The sequence below is a fragment of the Nycticebus coucang genome, chromosome 12 (genome assembly GCF_027406575.1).
Source record: "Nycticebus coucang isolate mNycCou1 chromosome 12, mNycCou1.pri, whole genome shotgun sequence".
NCBI classification, from domain to species: domain Eukaryota; kingdom Metazoa; phylum Chordata; class Mammalia; order Primates; family Lorisidae; genus Nycticebus; species Nycticebus coucang.
The window spans coordinates 33,089,674-33,108,090 of NC_069791.1; the positions used below are offsets into that span (position 1 = coordinate 33,089,674).

The window sequence follows — 18,417 nt, forward strand, 5'->3', positions numbered from 1 at the left end:
CATCATGGAATAAACGTTTAACTCAATAACAACAGGAATCTGCATACCCATGTAAAAACATGGACGCTAAATAACCTTATGCTGAAGGATAGATGGGTTATAGACAAGATTAAGAAGGAAATCACCAAATTTTTGGAACAAAACAACAATCAAGACCCGAATTATCAGAACCTCTGGGATACTGCAAAGGCAGTCCTAAGAGGGAAATTTATAGCACTGCAAGCCTTCCTCAAGAAAACGGAAAGAGAAGAAGTTAATAACTTAATGGGACATCTCAAGCAACTGGAGAAGGAAGAACATTCCAACCCCAAACCCAGCAGAAGAAAAGAAATAACCAAAATCAGAGCAGAATTAAATGAAATAGAAAACAAAGGAATTATACAACAGATCAATAAATCCAAAAGTTGGTTTTTTGAAAAGGTCAATAAAATAGATAAACCTTTGGCCAACCTAACCAGGAAAAAAAGAGTAAAATCTCTAATTTCATCAATCAGAAATGGTAAAGATGAAATAACAGACTCCTCAGAAATTCAAAAAATCCTTAACGAATATTACAAGAAACTCTACTCTCAGAAATATGAAAATCTGAAAGAAATTGACCAATACTTGGAAGTACGCCACCGACCAAGAATTAGCCAGAACGAAGTGGAAATGTTGAAGAGGCCTATACTATCTGAAATAACGTCAAGTATACAAAATCTCCCTAAAAAGAAAAGCCCAGGACCAGATGGCTTTACATCAGAATTCTACCAAACCTTTAAAGAAGAACTAGTACCTGTATTACTAAACCTCTTCCAAAATATAGAAAAAGAAGGAATATTACCCAACACATTCTACAAAGCAAACATCACCTTGATCCCTAAACCAGGGAAAGACCCAACAAGAAAATTATAGACCAATATCGCTAATGAATATTGATGCAAAAATACTCAATAAGATCCTAACAAACAGAATCCAACAACACATCAAAAAAATTATACACCATGACCAAGTGGGATTTATCCCAGGGTCTCAAGGCTGGTTCAACATACAGTAAATCTATAAATGTAATTCGTAAATCTATAAATGTAGTTCAGCACATAAACAAACTAAAAAATAAAGACAATATGATTCTCTCAATTGATGCAGAAAAAGCTTTTGATAATATCCAGCATCCCTTCATGATCAGAACACTTAGGAAAATCGGTATAGAAGGGACATTTCTTAAATAGAGGCCATCTACAGCAAACCCACAGCTAATGTCGTATTGAATGGAGTTAAATTGAAATCATTCCCACTTAGATCAGGAACCAGGCGAAGTTGCCCATTGTCTCCATTGCTCTTTAACATTGTAATGGAAATTTTAGCCATTGCAATTAGGGAAGAAAAGGCGATCAAGGATATCTACATAGGGTCAGAAGAGATCAAACTTTCACTCTTTGCAGATGATATGATCGTATATCTGGAAAACACTAGGGACTCTACTACAAAACTTTTAGAAGTGATAAAGGAATACAGCAATGTCTCAGGCTACAAAATCAACACCCATAAATCTGTAGCCTTTATATATACCAACAATAACCAAGCTGAAAAAAGTCGAGGACTCTATTCCATTCACAGTAAGATGATGAAATATTTGTGAGTATACCTAACAAAGGATGTGAAAGATCTCTACAAAGAGAACTATGAAACTTTAGGAAAAGAAGTAGCTGAAGATGTTAACAAATGGAAAAACATACCATGCTCATGGCTGGGAAGAATCAACATTGTTAAAATGTCTATACTACCCAAAGCAATATATAATTTTAATGTAATTCCTATTAAAGCTCCATTGTCATATTTTAAAGACCTTGAAAAAATAATACTTTGTTTTATATGGAATCAGAAAAAAACTAAAATAGCCAAAACATTACTCAGCAATAAAAACAAAGCAGGAGGAATCACACTACCAGACCTGAGATTGTACTATAAATCCATAGTGATTAAAACAGTATATTCACAGAAACAGAGAAGTAGATGTCTGGAACAGAATAGAGAACCAAGAGATGAATCCAGCTACTTACCATTATTTGATCTTTAACAAGCCAATTAAAAACATTCAGTGGGGAAAAGATTCCCTATTTAACAAATGGTGCTGGGTAAACTGGCTGGCGATCTGTAAAAGACTGAAACTGGACCCACGCCTTTTACCATTAACTAAGATAGACTCTCACTGGATAAAAGATTAAAACCTAAGACATGAAACCATAAAAATACTTGAAGAAAGTGCAGGGAAAACTCTTGAAGGAATTGGCCTGGGTGAGTATTTTTTTTTTTTTTTTTTTTTGTAGAGACAGAGTTTCACTTTATCGCCCTCGGTAGAGTGCCGTGGCCTCACACAGCTCACAGCAACCTCCAACTCCTGGGCTTAAGCGATTCTCCTGCCTCAGCCTCCCGAGTAGCTGGGACTACAGGCGCCCGCCACAACGCCCAGCTATTTTTTGATTGCAGTTTAGCCGGGGCCGGGTTTGAACCCGCCACCCTCGGTATATGGGGCCGGCGCCCTACTCACTGAGCCACAGGCGCCGCCCAGCCTGGGTGAGTATTTTATGAGGAGGACTCCCCAGGCAACTGAAGCAGTTTCAAAAATACATTACTGGGACCTGATCAAACTAAAAAGCTTGCACAGCCAAGCACATAGTAAGTAAAGCAAGCAGACAGCCCTCCGAATGGGAGGAAATATTTGCAGGTTATACCTCCGATAAAGGTTTAATAACCAGAATCCATAGAGAACTCAAATGTATTAGCAAGTAAAGAACAAGTGATCCCATCTCAGGGTGGAAAAAGGACTTGAAAAGAAACTTCTATAAAGAAGACAGACGCACTATCTACAAATACATGAAAAAAAGCTCATCATCCTTAATCATCAGAGAAATGCAAATCAAAACTACTCTGAGATATCACCTAACCCCAGTAAGAGTAGCCCACATAACAAAATCCCAAAACCAGAGATGTTGGCATGGATGTGGAGAAAAGGGAACACTTCTACACTGCTGGTGGGAATGTACACTAATACATTCCTTTTAGAAGGATGTTTGGAGAATACTTAGAGATCTAAAAATAGACCTGCCATTCGATCCTATAATTCCTTTACAAGGTATATACCCAGAAGACCAAAAGTCACAATATAAAAAAGACATCTTTACCAGAATGTTTATTGCAGCCCAATTCATAATTGCTAAGTCATGGAAGAAGCCCAAGTGCCCATCGACCCACGAATGGACTAGCAAATTGTGGTACATGTATACCATGGAATACTATGCAGCCTTAAAGAAAGATGGAGACTTTACCTCTTTCATGTTTACATGGATGCAGCTGGAACATATTCTTAAGCAAAGTATCTCAGGAATGGAAGAAAAAGTATCCAATGTACTCAGCCCTGCTATGAAGCTAATTTATAGCTTTCACATGAAGGCTATAACCCAACTATAGCACAAGAATATGGGGAAAGGGCCAAGGCAGGGGAAGGGAGGGGGGAGGTAAAGGTGGACGGAGGATACTGGGTGGGGCCATACCTATGGTGCATCTTAGAATGGGTACAGGCGAAATTTACTAAATGCAGAATACAAATGTCTACATACAATAACTAAGGAAATGCCATGGGGTGGTGCCTGTGGCTCAGCAGTAGGGCACCGGCCCCATATGCCGAGGGTGGCGGGTTCAAACCCAGCCCCGGCCAAACTGCAACAACAACAAAAAATAGCCGGGCGTTATGGCGGGCGCCTGTAGTCCCAGCTACTTGGGAGGCTGAGTCAAGAGAATCACCTAAGCCCAAGGATTTGGAGGTTGCTGTGAGCTGTGTGATGCCACAATAAAGTGAGACTCTGTCTCTACAAAAAAAAAAAAAAAAGAAAACGCCATGAAGGCTACGTTGAACAGTTCAATGAGATTATTTCAGATTGTATATGAAACCAGCAAGTTGTACCCCTTGATTGCACTAATGTATATAGCTATGATTTAACAATAAAAATAATAATAATAAAAAAAAGAGTAAATATGTATGTACCTAACAAAGGTGTGCCCAGCTTCCTGAAGCAAACACTACTTGTACTACACAAAATGATTAACAGCAGATCGTAATAGCTGGGAATTTCATCACCCTACTGACAGAATGGGGAAAATTCTCCAAAGAAATTATGGACTTCAACAGAACTCCAGAACAAATGAGACTGACAGACATTTACAGAATATTCTGCCCCAAAATCACTGAACATATGTTCTTCTCATCAGCTCTTGGAACATTCTCTAAGATGACTTCCTAGGCCATAAAACATGTCTTAAGAAATTCAAAAAACAGCTATTATGCCGCACCCCCGGCATCTGGCCGTGGTGGGATGGTTCTGTCCGCGTTGTAAAGTACGTGGTTAGGCGGTCTGTGCTCCCCGGAGCGTTACCCCCAGTCCCCCTGGCTTGTGACAGCAGCGTATAAGTTACCTAGCATGCCTTTTAGTGAACGTAGGAAGTCATGAGGTGCGGCATAAAAGCCTAAGAAACCTTTACCCTGAAACCTGTCTGTTCAGTTGAATGACTGATTATTGCCTGATTGTTTTGAAAAACTAAGAATAAACACAGTGACTTACTGATCCACAATTAAACACAGCAAGTATGGCTGTGCCGGACTCAGTGGCTCCAAGAGAGCCTGCACAACAGCACGTTCCCACCATGAATGTCAGTGAATTGAGACAATGTATTGAGAGAATGCAGAAAACGGCAAACAAAATGTTCCATCACAATATGTACACTCACCATCCACAGTGCCTCTCACAGAAAAACTTTTCTCTAACACAACATGCATTATCACCATCTGTAATAAAACTTTACTTAGAAAAACATCTTACTTCACTAATTTTCATATGTAACACAAATCAATAGAGTAGTTTAATGTTTAACAAGCAATTAACTATGAATCAAAATATAGTTACTAATTAGAGTAAAAATATATAGAAGTAGTCAAGCATTATACATAAAAGAATATGTTCAGCTGTTTTTAAAAGAGATCATAAGAAACTGAGACCAATTACAGAACTAAGAGAAGTTACAAGCCTTGACATTCCTAGATAAGGGGAAGCAACCAAATGTTACTAATAAAACCACCTCCCTAGAACAAAAACCTTGAAAAGATAAACCACCTCCCTCCAAAAAGAAAAACCTTGAAAATATATAGTGCATGATAAACCACATATGGAGACACAAAGATAATTGGAGACACAAAGATACTTTACAAGCATAAGCAAAATAATGATTACATTGTTTTAACCCTGGAAAGAAAATGTATAAATACCATGCTTAAAAAAGTAAAGTTGCAGCTACTTTCTTCATCACCCGTGGTGTGTAGTAGTCTGTCAATTCACCCTGCGTCGACCTTTCAATCCACCTGTAACGTTCACCCTGAACACCCTCGGACTGAGGCCCAACGACTGGTGGTCTGCGACACTATTACACCATGTATCTTCTCAGACCACAGTGCAATAAACTAGAAATCAACTGCAACAGAAATGGTCATTTCTAAACAAACTCATGGAAACTAAATAACCTCCTGCTGAATGACAGTTGGTTCAAAGAAGAAATTAAGAATTAAAAGATTCGGGCGGCGCCTGTGGCTCAGTCGGTAAGGCGCCGGCCCCATATGCCGAGGGTGGTGGGTTCAAACCCGGCCCCGGCCAAACTGCAACAAAAAAATAAAAATAGCCGGGCGTTGTGGCGGGCGCCTGTAGTCCCAGCTACTCGGGAGGCTGAGGCAAGAGAATCGCTTAAGCCCAGGAGTTGGAGGTTGCTGTGAGCTGTGTGAGGCCACGGCACTCTACCGAGGGCGGTACAGTGAGACTCTGTCTCTACAAAAAAAAAAAAGAATTAAAAGATTCTTTGACATAAATGACAAAGGGCATATAAGTTATCAAAACATGTGGGTCTCAGCAAAAGCAGTCATAAGAGGAAACTTTATTGCCATAAATGCCTATATCAAAAAGACAGAAAGATCACAAGTCAACAATCTAATGAATCGTTTCAAAAGGGAACTAAAAAAGTGAGAGCAAACCAATCCCAAATCCAAAAGAAGAAAAAAATAATTAAGGCCAGAGTGAGACTCCCTTCTCTACAAAAAAAAAAAAGCCGGGTGTTGTGGTGGGTGCCTGTAGTCCCAGCTACTTGGGAGGCTGAGGCAAGAGAATTGCTTGAGCCCAAGTGTTGGAGGTTGCTGTGAGCTACAATGCCACAGCACTCTACTGAGAGCCACAAGGTGAGACTCTGTCTCAATTAAAAATAAATAATTAAGGCCAGAGCAGAACTAAATGAACTTGGTAACAAAAAATTTATACAGAAAAGGCTGACACAGTGGCTCACATCTGCAATCCTAGCACTCTCGGAGGCCAAGGCAGGTGGATTGCCTGAGCGCAGGAGTTCCAGACTAGCCTGAGCAAAAGTAAGACCCTGTCTCTACTAAAAATAGAAAAACTGGGGCAAGAGGATCACTTGAGCCCAAGAGTTGGAAGTTGCTGTGAGCATGAGCCACGGCACTCTACCCAGGGCGACAGCTTGAGACTCTATCTCAAAAAAAACAAAAACCCCGTACAAATTTATACGGAAGATTAATGAAACAAAAAGTCGGTTCTTTGAAAAGATGAACAAAATTGTGGCTCATGCCTGTAATCCTAGCACTCTGGGAGGCCAAGGCAGGTGGACTGCGTGAGTTCACAGGTTAGAGACTAGCCTGAGCCAGAGCAAGACCTCGTCTCTAAAAATAGCTGGGCGTTGTGGTGGGCACCTAAAGTCCCAGCTACTCGGGAGGCTGAGGCAAGAGGACTGCTTGAGCCCAAGAGTTTGAGGTTGCTGTGAGCTATGATACCACAGCACTTTACACCAAGGGTGACAAAATGAGACTCTGTCTCAAAAAAAAAAAAAAAAAAAAGATGAACAAAATTGACAGCCCTCTCAATGGATTAACCAGAAACAGGAAAGATAAACTCACTCACTCACAAATAAAAAAAGGAAATATCACAACTGATAACAAAGAAATATAAAATACCACCTCTGAATATTACAAAAATCTTTATGCACATAAACTTGAAAACATCGAGGACAAAGATGGACAAATTCTTAGAAACACACACCTCCTTAGGCTCAATTAGGAAGAAATAGAACACATGAACAGATTACTATCATGTAATAAAACTGAAACAGCAATAAAAAACCTCCAAACAAAAAAGAAAGTCCCAGACCAGATAGTTTCACTGCCAAATTTTACCAGATGTACAAAGAACTGTTACCTATACTGCAGAAATTATTTTATAATATAGAAAAGGAAGGAAGGAAGGAAGGAATCTTTCCTAACTCATTGTATGAAGCCAATAGCACCTTGACATCAAAGCCAGTAAAGGACACTAAAAAAAAGGAAACTAGGCGGCACCTGTAGCTCAGCTGAAAATCAAATAAAAAACTCTATACCTTTCACAACAGCAACAAAGAAAATAAAATACCTAGGAATGGATTTAACCAAACTAGTAAAAGACCTCTACAGGGAGAACTATGAAACAGAGGAAGGAAAATGCAGAAGAAAAAAAACAAACAGAAAAATACCACGCTCATGCATCAGCAGAATCAACATTGTTAAAATGTCTACACTACCCAAAATGATTTACAGATTCAACACAATCTCCATTAAAATACCAATGTCATTTTTTGCAGATCTAGAAAACATAATTTTATGTTTACAGTACCAGCACAAGAATAGAGACACCAATAAATTAGAATAGAAAACCCACACATAAAACCATCCTCATTTTGCCATGTGATCTTTGAAAAGCAGACAAAAATATACAATGGGGAAAAGAACCTGTATTCAATAGATGGTTCTGGGATAGACACATATAGAGGACTGAAACAGGATCTGTACCTCTCATCACTCACAAAAATTAATCCACAGTGGATAACAGACTTAAACCTAAAGTATGAGACTATAAGAATTCTAGACGAGGGGTGGCACCTGTGGCTCAGTCAGTAAGGCGCCAGCCCCATATACGGAGGGTGGTGGGTTCAAACCCGGCCCCGGCCGAACTGCAACCAAAAAAATAGCCGGGCATTGTGGCGGGCGCCTGTAGTCCCAGCTACTCAGGAGGCTGAGGCAAGAGAATCGCTTAAGCCCAGGAGTTGGAGGTTGCTGTGAGCTGTGTGAGGCCACGGCACTCTACCGAGGGCCATAAAGTGAGACTCTGTCTCTACAAAAAAAAAAAAAGAATTCTAGAAGAAAGCAGCTGGAAAAATTCTTATAGACTGGCCTAGGCAAAGAATTTATAAAAAAGACCCAAAGACAGAATGCATTAATCAATTGAGGTGAAATGGAAAAAACAATATTGAAGTACTGATGTAACAGAAGTATCTCTGGTCTAATTAGAATACAGAAATAAAAATTGCGGTGTTAATAAGTGTAAAAAGACAGTACCTTCAGATAAATACAATGAGAATGAATTGATGGTTTAGGAAATATACTTCACTGTGATGAAAAGCAAATTAAGGAAAAGGATGTATAAAAGCAGGTAAAACGACATGGGGAAAAATAGTTGAGGATGAAGAAAAATTCTCACAATAGCATGGGAATTCCACAGACAGAGAAGACTTTGTACTAAAAACTAATGGGAGATGAACTAGAAGAGATGTGAGGTACTGGAAGAGGAAAAGGTATGCATAAAAGTTACTTACTTACATCCAGCCAGACTAACACTATTTCTTAAAAGCAATACGGTTTTAGGAACTTTCTTGTCCAAAGCTCCAATTTATATATTGCTACTTCTAAGAGGTAGAAAGACACCAACCTAAGCTACAATGTACCACATCTCTGCACTTACCACCTTCTCCACTAACTTGACATTTTTTCTGATTTGAACCATGTCATAAATAAAGATATAAATCCTATCAGAAAAGAACTTTATAGTATATTTAATTATGATTAATGCAATCTGCTAATTTTATGCAGATAAAAAAACATGAAAATGATGGTTTAAAGCTGATTCAATCACAATTTTATAAGCTTATTTATCAAAAGTTAAAACAGACTATTAAAAATAGTGAAAAAGGTAACACATGTCAGTATTTAATGTATCTATAACTGTTGATAAGGCTTACACCTAAATCTGATGTAGAATTCTTTTTTATTTTGGTGTTATTGTTGTTGATGTAGAATTCTTAATGGCATTGAAAACAGTTCTTTTCTCAGCCATGTGGTATTCACTGGCACTATGAATCTGGAAGAGACTGGCTATGGGTACTACTTCTTGTCTTCAGCTGTGACTGTGCAATATCAGCAAGAGCACTTTGTATCTTTTCCAGAAGCATGTCCCCTCGATAAACAACATCTTCCAAACATGTGGCAGCTTCATGGTTTTCTTCTTCTAGCTTATATAAGCTAGCAGCCTTTACAAGACACAAATTTAAAAATCATTAGAATCAAGATGGAAAGAAACCTGATTGACTTTATGTATTGTGATATATTTTTTAGTAGCAAAAATTCTAAAAAATCAAACTTAAGAATTTTCCTTATATGAATTACTTAAAAGAATGAATTTTCAATTAGAGATCTCTAAACATCTACATGTGACTGCCTTCTGCATTACTTTTGGACACTATTCTACTCCACATCCAGAAGGCCATCCTCCTCTCATTCCTCACAAGGAAGAGACAAACTTAGGAAAATGAGAGGTTTCTTTATAACTCAAAACTGGACAACTTTATATATTGAATACAATCCTTAATAAACTATACCAACGGACAATTGGTAAAACTTTCATATTAAAACTTAATGTTAAAGTAACTTTGAATACCATAACAAAAGATGCTATATAGTTTGAATATTCCAAAATGCATAGGTTAAAACCTAATCCCCAATGTGATAGTATCATATTAAGCACTAAGGTCCTTAAGAGACAATTAAGTCATGAGGACAGAGGCCTCAATGATGGGTTTAGGACCCTTATAAAAGGGCACCAGGTGGAAGGGGGTGCTCTTCCTCTCCTGCCCTTCTGCCATGTGAGGGAGTAGAAAAAAGGCCCTCAATAGATGCTAATGCCTTGATGTTGGACATCCCCACCTCTAAAACTACGAAAAAATAAATTTCTGATCCTTATAAATTACCCAGTCTCAGGTATTTTGTTATAGCAGCATAAATGAACAAAGACAAAAGGTATTATATCTATCTCCTTAATTCAAAACTCTCTATTACTGGTAAAATTCTTTTACCTGCAAAGCAGCTGTAGATTCTTCGCTAGGTAAGGAATCTATCAAAACATCAATGTCTTTTGCTGTTCGCGCAATCAGTGCTGCAAAAAGCTGTGCATACTCTAGAGAAAGGTATTGTTAAATTAGTATATTAGAGACCCTCAAGTTTCCAGAAATACAAATTAAATTTTAAGTCAATGACATCAGAAAACTTGAAATAACTTTTTCTACATTGAGATTCTACTGATTTTAATCTAATTCTAATCCAATGATTCTAATGATTAAAATGTAATTTTAATACATCATTCCTATTACACATTAACTCAAATTGGAATTAAGCATGATGTATTTGATTTCATTTATTAGGACAACATGGTGGCCACTTGAATAAATTAAATGTGTTCCTTACTGAGGCTCCTCAAGTAAAATTCAGCTAAATTCATACAAATTCTCCTCTAAAGGAGCAATAACAATAATCAGTTATTAGATATGAAGAGAACTATGGGTACCTGAATTGACTATAATAAATTCAATTCTTTTATGACAAAACTTGTAGTAAACATCCTCAAATAACATTTTTAGAAAAAAGCCACAAATAAGTTGAATTTCTCAATAAATCTAATTTTAGAGGATTACAAGAAATTCGAGAATCAAACTAAGAGAAGTAAAGAAAACTTACCTTCTGTAGGGTTAGCTGGCTGGTCTTTGTTAATTGCTGTCTGAATATTATTAAAAGAGGCAGGAGGACCACATTGCTGCAACACTCCAATGGCATTACAAAACTGATCTGCAAGCTTGGGGCAAAAAACCAAACATGCCAAGATTAGAAAAGATTGTCAATTTTAAATACTTTATTAGTAATGACAACAAGTTTCTATAATATTGACCTCTGGGAAGGGGAATAAAACAGGAATGAATTATTATTGATAAAATAGCCAGTTATTATGAACAATAATTAAATGTTTTTTGTTTTTTTTTCCGCAGTTTTTGGCCGGGGCTGGGTTTGAACCCGCCACCTCCAGTATATGGGGCCAGCATCCTACTCCTCTGAGCCACAGGCACCGCCCAACAATGATTAAATGTTTTAATCATGCAAGGAAACTAAGTTCGATGTCAATTATGGTGAAGTTAAATTTAATATTAATCAAGTTAAAACAGTGAAAACATACAAAATAAGCTTTCTTTTCTTCTGCAGGTAAGAGAATGATAAGTGACCCCAGGTATTATTCAGGGTGGCGCCTGTGGCTCAGAGGGTAGGGTGCCAGCCCCATATACTGAGGGTGGTGGGTTCAAACCTGGCCCCAGCCAAATTGCAATAAAAAAATAGCTGTGCGTTGTGGCAGGCGCCTGTCGTCCCAGCTACTTGGGAGGCTGAGGCAAGAGAATCGCCTAAGCCCAGGATTGGAGGGGGCTGTGAGCTGTGTGATGCCACAGCATTCTACTGAGGGCAATAAGGTGAGACTCAGTCTCCACAAAAAAAAAAAAATGTATTATTCATACACAAAGTATGTGATTACTTTTCTGACACTGCAGTAGTTATTTACAGATGTATAACAGTCGGGGGAGGAGGCTTGGAAAAGGCACTATAATCAGAAATGCATTTCTGTATGTTAACCAGTTTGATGAAAATATTTCAAATGGTATACAAAACCAGCACATGGTACTCCATGATTGCATTAATGTACATAGCTATGATTTAATTTTTTTAAAAAAAGAAAGAAATGTATTTCTCCAAGACTCAATCTATAAACTCCTAGTATTCTGAAAGTATTCCTTAAACAGTTTCGAAGATTGAGAATACCAATTTCTTGCCATCTATCCTCGAACTAAATACCTCTATCCTCCCTATCAACTTTTCTTGCTAGTCTTGACCTCTCAAACCTCAATTCCTATTTTCAGCCAGTGACTAAGCACTTCCAATGAGTTTCTTAGCCTTTTCAATAACAGACTTCAAAGGTAACTATTTCCTGTCTAACATATAATTTGTAATATCTAATTTAGTATCTAATTGACAGTCTCCTAATCAACCAGTCTGACTTCAGATTCTTAACTTTCATCTTCATATCCTGCTAGTACTACAAATCTTTCCATTTTCCTTCTATCATTACTGCTGCCTTAGTTCAACCATCTCACAACAGAATTATCACAATAGCTTCTTTATTGTTTTCTAGTTCACCTTTTTCTTTTGAGACAGAGTCTCACTATGTCACTTTTTGTTTTTTTGAGACAGTCTCAGTTATGTTGCATGCAACCTCAAACTCTTCGGCTTAAGCGATTCTCTTGCCTCAGTCTCCCAAGTAGCTGGGACTACAGGCGCCCGCCACAATGCCTGGCTATTATTTTGTTGTTGTTGTTGCAGTTGTCATTTTCATTTAGCAGGTGCAAGCTGAGTACAAACCCGCCAGCCCCGGTGTATGTGGCCAGCACCCTAACTGCTGAGCTATGGGCGCCACGCCTTACCATATTATTTTTACCTTGCTCAAAATATTTGAGCTCACTCCAGTCTTCAAAATAAATCTCCAGCTCAGGAGGCTGCAATGTTTTCCATAATCTAAGTCTATTCTACTTATTCATTTCCCACTACTCTCCATTATTTACCTGACTAGTCATAAATTCACTTATGACTAACTGGCTTTGCTCATCTTTTGTTAATTGTAATGGAGCAGCAAGTGCTCAGATACTACACAAAACTAGATTCTAATCTTGGAATCTATTAATCAGATTAGCTTTTTTCATTTTTAAATTGGCAACATTCTCGTATCTGTTATAACAGTAACATCAATACTGTTACGAAGAATAAAGACATACAAGAAAAAAAGAAAAGTTTTCAACACAGTAGATACCTATTTTATCTTTCAAAAGCTTTCAAGACCCATTCATTCGACATATTTATTGAAAATCAACTCCATGACACACTGTATATAAACACTATAATGGTACAGCGAATGTGACAAAGCTTCTGCACTCACAATTTTCAGAGAATAGCAAATAATATTTGTTAATATTATTAACATCGCTAATATTAACAAATGTTAATAGTCATAGAAAAATTAATTATGATTAGGACAAATGCTAAGAAGATTACCTCTATTTTGGTTCTATCACTTTATGTTCCAATTTACTTCAGCACTTATGACTGAAAACAGTTGATTTATTGTAACTCTCTAATGACATACTGTTTTTGCACTATTTAAATGTCTCTTCAGTATACATCTTTTTAATCTCAAGGAGTAACTCTTTGTAAACATTGATAGTGCTTATATACACAGTAGACACTCATACTAGTATAAATACCCCAAATTTTCCCTAATTTCTATCCAGCAGCATCATTACAATTTGATTTTGTAAAACCTTAAAGGAGTAGCTCCCTAAGGGAGGCTGGCTGGCACCCCAGGAGAATCACTGCAAGCTAGAATTTATCTTGGTAAATACATCAACATTCAGGCACTAGTCGTTTCAGCCTTAAAAGCGCCTATGTTATTCACATAGTTGATCAGTTTTTCACAAGTAGACCCATATTCTTCAAGTATACGAAGACTAATGTATTAACAAAAGTGCCAAGTTATGAGCTTCCAATGGGGGAAAAACTGGCAAATGAACCAGGCAGTTAGGTTTTCCAAGTCAGCATATTCTCTCCAAGAGCACCTTACCTGGGACATCAAATTACAATCAGAGTGACAATGAGAACTGTAACTACCAATGAAAAATTATATAATGAAAAAAACTATAAACAGCAAACTATTTAACTCTCAATAGCAGTAAGTACAGTCATGTGTTGCTTAACAACATCCTGGTCACAGGAAGCATAAACTATGGTGGTCTAATAGGATTATCAAGGAGTTGAAAACTTCCTATCACTTAGTGACTTCACAGCTGTCTTTAACATCCTCCCATAACGTGTTACTCATGTTTGTAGTGATGCTCGTGTAAACAAACCTACGACGCTGCCAATCTATGAAAGTACGTAGTACTTACAATTACATACACTACATAATACTCGATAATGAACAACTATATTACTGGTTTATGTATTTATTACACTATACCTTTTATTATTATTATAGTGTATATTCCTTTTATTAAAAAAAAAAAAAGGCAAAACAGCCTCAAGCAGGTGCTTCAGGAGTTATCACAGGGAACAACAGGTCTATGTGTTATTGCTCTTTAAAGTACAAGATGTGAAGGTGTAAGTAAGTGCTATCCTGACCCTGCATAAGATAAATGTGTGTGTTTATGTTTTAAGTTTTTAACAGAAAAGTTTAAAATGTTAAAAAATTTCAAAAATAGAAAACTTGTAGAATAAAGCTATAAAGAAAATGTTTTTCATACAGCTGTACAATGTGTTTAAGCTAAGATTGTTACAACAGAGTTAAGTTTTAAAAAATTAATTGTAAAGTAAAAACAGTTTCAGGAGACTAAGGTTAATTTATTACTGAAGACAGAAAAACATATCGCAAATTTAATGTAATTTGAATGTACGGTGTTTATCAAGTCTACAGTACTACACACTGAATGTCCTAGGTCTTCACATTCACTCACCACTCACTGACTCACCCCGAGCAACCGCCAGCCCTGCAAGCTCCACTCATGTAAGCAGGTATATATCCCTCTCTAATCTTTTAAGTCATAATTTTACTGTACTTTCCTATGTTTAGACTCACATATACCGCTGTGTTACAACTGCCTGCACTATTCAACGTAGTCACGTGTACCTGAGAGCAACAGGCACTACCGAGAGCCTAGCTGGGCAGGAGGCTGGGCTATCTACAGGGACAAGCTAGGATGTCCCCCACAGACGCAATCGCCAAACCCGGCATTTCGCAGAACACATCCCCTTCCTTGTATGACCGTGTACATACCTATTTTCTGGCTTGCATATACTTCCCACTCAGACACAGAATGTAGGAAAAGAATAACCAGAAAGAATAAAGTTAAGGCAGCTACTTGCTAAGACTTGACCATTAATAGAGAGTAGACTTTTTGAGAGATAAGGACGTTAAGTAATGGAAAGATAGGCAAGGACGAGAAGATCCGCTATCGTAAAGATGTCAATCATCCAGACCACGAGATCCTCTTGGTGGTTACATTCGGTGAGGGAAAACACAAACAAGAAACTCCACACCCCGCTTCTGCTTCTCCCATCCCCCCCGAAGAGAAGAAATCTCGTTGGCATCACTGACAAAAACGTAAAACTGCTTCCAGAGAACACGACAGGCCCGTGCAGCCTACGAGTCTGACTGTCGGTGCGCGTGGCGGGAAGAGAGACCTTCCTCGTCTTAGATAAAGGAGGCTGCTCCCTCCCGGAGCTCCCGCGCTCCGCGGCGGCCGGCCTCAAACCTCCGAGCCCGAGGAGGCGACCCCGCCGCCACAACGTCAGCCGCTCCCCACTTCTAACTACTGTCTCCCGGGCTCCTTTCCTCCCTTGCTTTACTTTAGGAAAGAGAAAGACAGAGACGAATCGAATGTAATTCCTTACCGAGTTCACCGCGTCCTGCAGCTGCGTGAGGCGATCCGCCATGTTCACCCAGCAGGCACAGGGTCGCTGAAACAACTGCCGGAGCGCGATTGGGCAGCGCTTTAGTAGGGCGTCACGGCCAATCACAGCGCGTCGTCCTTGGACGGGGCGGGGTCATGGAAAAGGCCACGCCCAGCGCGGAGGGGCTGGGACTGCCCTGGGGCTTTATTTTGCTGGCTAGACTCTGGGAAAAGACTGGCTGTTTGAGTAACTGGAGCATAGTCCGGCGTCTGCTCCCTTCTGGGGACTAAAATATTCTCTTTGAGGTTGTTAGGTGTTAAACACGTTACAGAGATGGTTGGATTCGGGGGGGGGGGTAGGGAGGGGAGGGATTAAAAGTGATTTCTCCTATCCAATCACGTATTCCTTTTTTAACATCACCTTGAATACTTTCCGTTGCTTTTGCTTTCCAGGTGAATGAGAAAACATGTACCAGTAAGCAACTCACAAATACTTGAGTCACAATATCGACTTTAAATTCAAATCCAATTGCAATTCACTAGGCAGTCAGGAAGGAGTGGGTTAGGGTGCCTCCTCTGTTGTCTTTGGGCTCTGGGTGAGGGTGAGGGTCGCTTACCCAAGGGAAGACTGCATGCGTGTTTTTCATTCTGAGTTTGGATGCCCTGGGGAAGTTGACTCACATAAAATGGACAGCTTCGGAAACAACTAACCTGGGCTGTGTTGACTGTATACAGAGAAGGACGGAAATGGGCAAAGGTGAGCCAAAGATGAGGAGAGAACATTTGGAGTTAAGGGTGTGAACCCAGGGTGAGAAGGAGGGAGAAGAGCATTTGGAGTTAAGATACAAGGGTGTAAGCGTAGGGAGGGCAGGTTCAATTTTAAGAAAGATCAACTGCACAATTTATTATTTTTTTTGCAGTTTTTGTCCGGGGCTGAGTTTGAACCTGCCACCTCCAACATATGGGGCTAGCGCCCTACTCCTTGAGCCACAGGCGCCGCCCAAAGGCACAATTTAGATATAAAATTGGGACCTATTTGAACGTTTAAATGTGAACAGTGATGGTAAAAATTTGGTATTTAAGAGAAGTTAGCCTGCGGATAGTCTGGTAAAAAAATGAGCCTGGTGGCCTGGCGCCGTGGCTCACGCCTGTAATCCTAGCACTCTGGGAGGCCGAGGCAGGTGGATTGCTTGAGTTCACAAGTTCAAGACCAGCCTCAGCAAAAGCGATACCTCGTCTCTACTAAAAATAGAAAATCTGAGGCAAGAGGTTTGTTTAAGCCCCAAGAGTTTGAGGTTGCTCTGAGCTATGATGCCACTGTACTCTACCCAGAGCCACGGCTTGGGTGCCAGCCACCTACACCAGAGCTGGCAGGTTTGAACCCAGCCGGGGCCTGCCAAACAACTGCAACAAAAAAATAGCAGGCAGGGTATGGTGGCGGGTGCATGTAGTCCCAGCTACTTGGGAGGCTGAGGCAAGAGAATCACTTGAGCCCAAGAGTTTGAGATTGCTGTGAGCTGTAACTACACAGCACTCTACTGAGGGCAGCATAGTGAAACTTTGTCTTAAAAAAAAAAAAAATTAGCTGAGTTCTTCGGGGATTGTTTCCCCTTATGCAAGAAAGTAAACTGGGAAGGTATAAGATTTTGCTCAGGCAGCACTGAGCTATGATCAAACCACTACAGTCTAGCACAAGCAACAGTGAGATTCTGTCTCAAAAAAAAAAAAAAAAGGTGTTTTAGGTTCATAAACCAATCATTTGCTAATTCCAGCCTCCTTCCTTCCTTCCTGCCTACCTTTTTCTTTCAAACTCTTGGACTTAAGCGATACTCTCACCTCAGCCTCGCAAGTAGCTGCCACAATGCCCGGCTATTTTTTCTTTTGTTGTTGTTGTTGTCATAGTTATTTGTCAGGCCTGGGCTGGGTTCGAACCTGCCAGCTCCGGTGCATGTGGCTGGCACCCTAACCATGGCCCTGGGTAGAGTACAGTAACATTTCATGCCAGATTATTCATTTTTTGTGGGGTGCTCACCTGTACATTGTAAGATACTTAAAATTGTCCCTGTCCTTGGCCCATAAGATGCCAGTAGCAACTCTTCCAATCCAGTGGCAACAACACAAAATCTCCAGATAGCCTCGAATATCCCCTGGGGTGCAAAATTGCCAATTGAGAACTCCTGGTATTTTTCTTTCCTCATTCTTTACGTTTCTCAAAGCATTTTCTTTCCTTCTATTTAATTCATACTTTACCTTTCTAAGTCTTATACTTCTTGTGTAATTTTTATGAATTACTGGAGTCCACATGGACCTCTCCTTTCTCCTTTTCGTGATTTTGACACTCTTCCATAAGCTTCTCTTGCATCCCAAACTAGATTATATGGTTATTAGAGCAGGAGCCCAGTAGCTCTCATCTTTTAAACTCATAATTTTGTTAAGTACTTTCTCTATAATTTTATAAAGTTTCAGCTGGGCGCCATGGCTCACACCTATAATCCCAGCACTTTGGGAGGCCAAGGCCAGTGGACTGCTTGAGTTCAGGAGTTCAAAACCAGCCTGAGCAAGAGCAAGACTCTAAAACTAGCTGGGCATTATGGTGAGTGTCTGTAGTCCCAGCTATTTGGGAGGCTGAGGCAAGAGGATCACTTGAACCCAAGAGTTTGAGGTTGCTCTGCACTATGATGAGGCCATGGCACTCTACCCAGGGCAACAGAATAACACTCT

At 39.4% G+C, this 18,417-nt stretch overlaps 1 protein-coding gene across 1 annotated transcript; it reads right to left on the bottom strand.

Annotated features, from left to right (window-relative positions):
- Positions 1-9,006: 9,006 nt before the first annotated feature.
- MED21 (mediator complex subunit 21) lies at positions 9,007-15,820 on the bottom strand. The gene is made up of 4 exons (XM_053557058.1): positions 15,698-15,820; positions 10,901-11,015; positions 10,243-10,343; positions 9,007-9,420 (listed from the first exon to the last, which is right to left on the bottom strand). Exons 1-4 carry the CDS (start codon positions 15,737-15,739, stop codon positions 9,244-9,246), a joined length of 435 nt encoding a protein of 144 aa, XP_053413033.1. The 5' UTR covers positions 15,740-15,820; the 3' UTR covers positions 9,007-9,243.
- Positions 15,821-18,417: the final 2,597 nt, after the last annotated feature.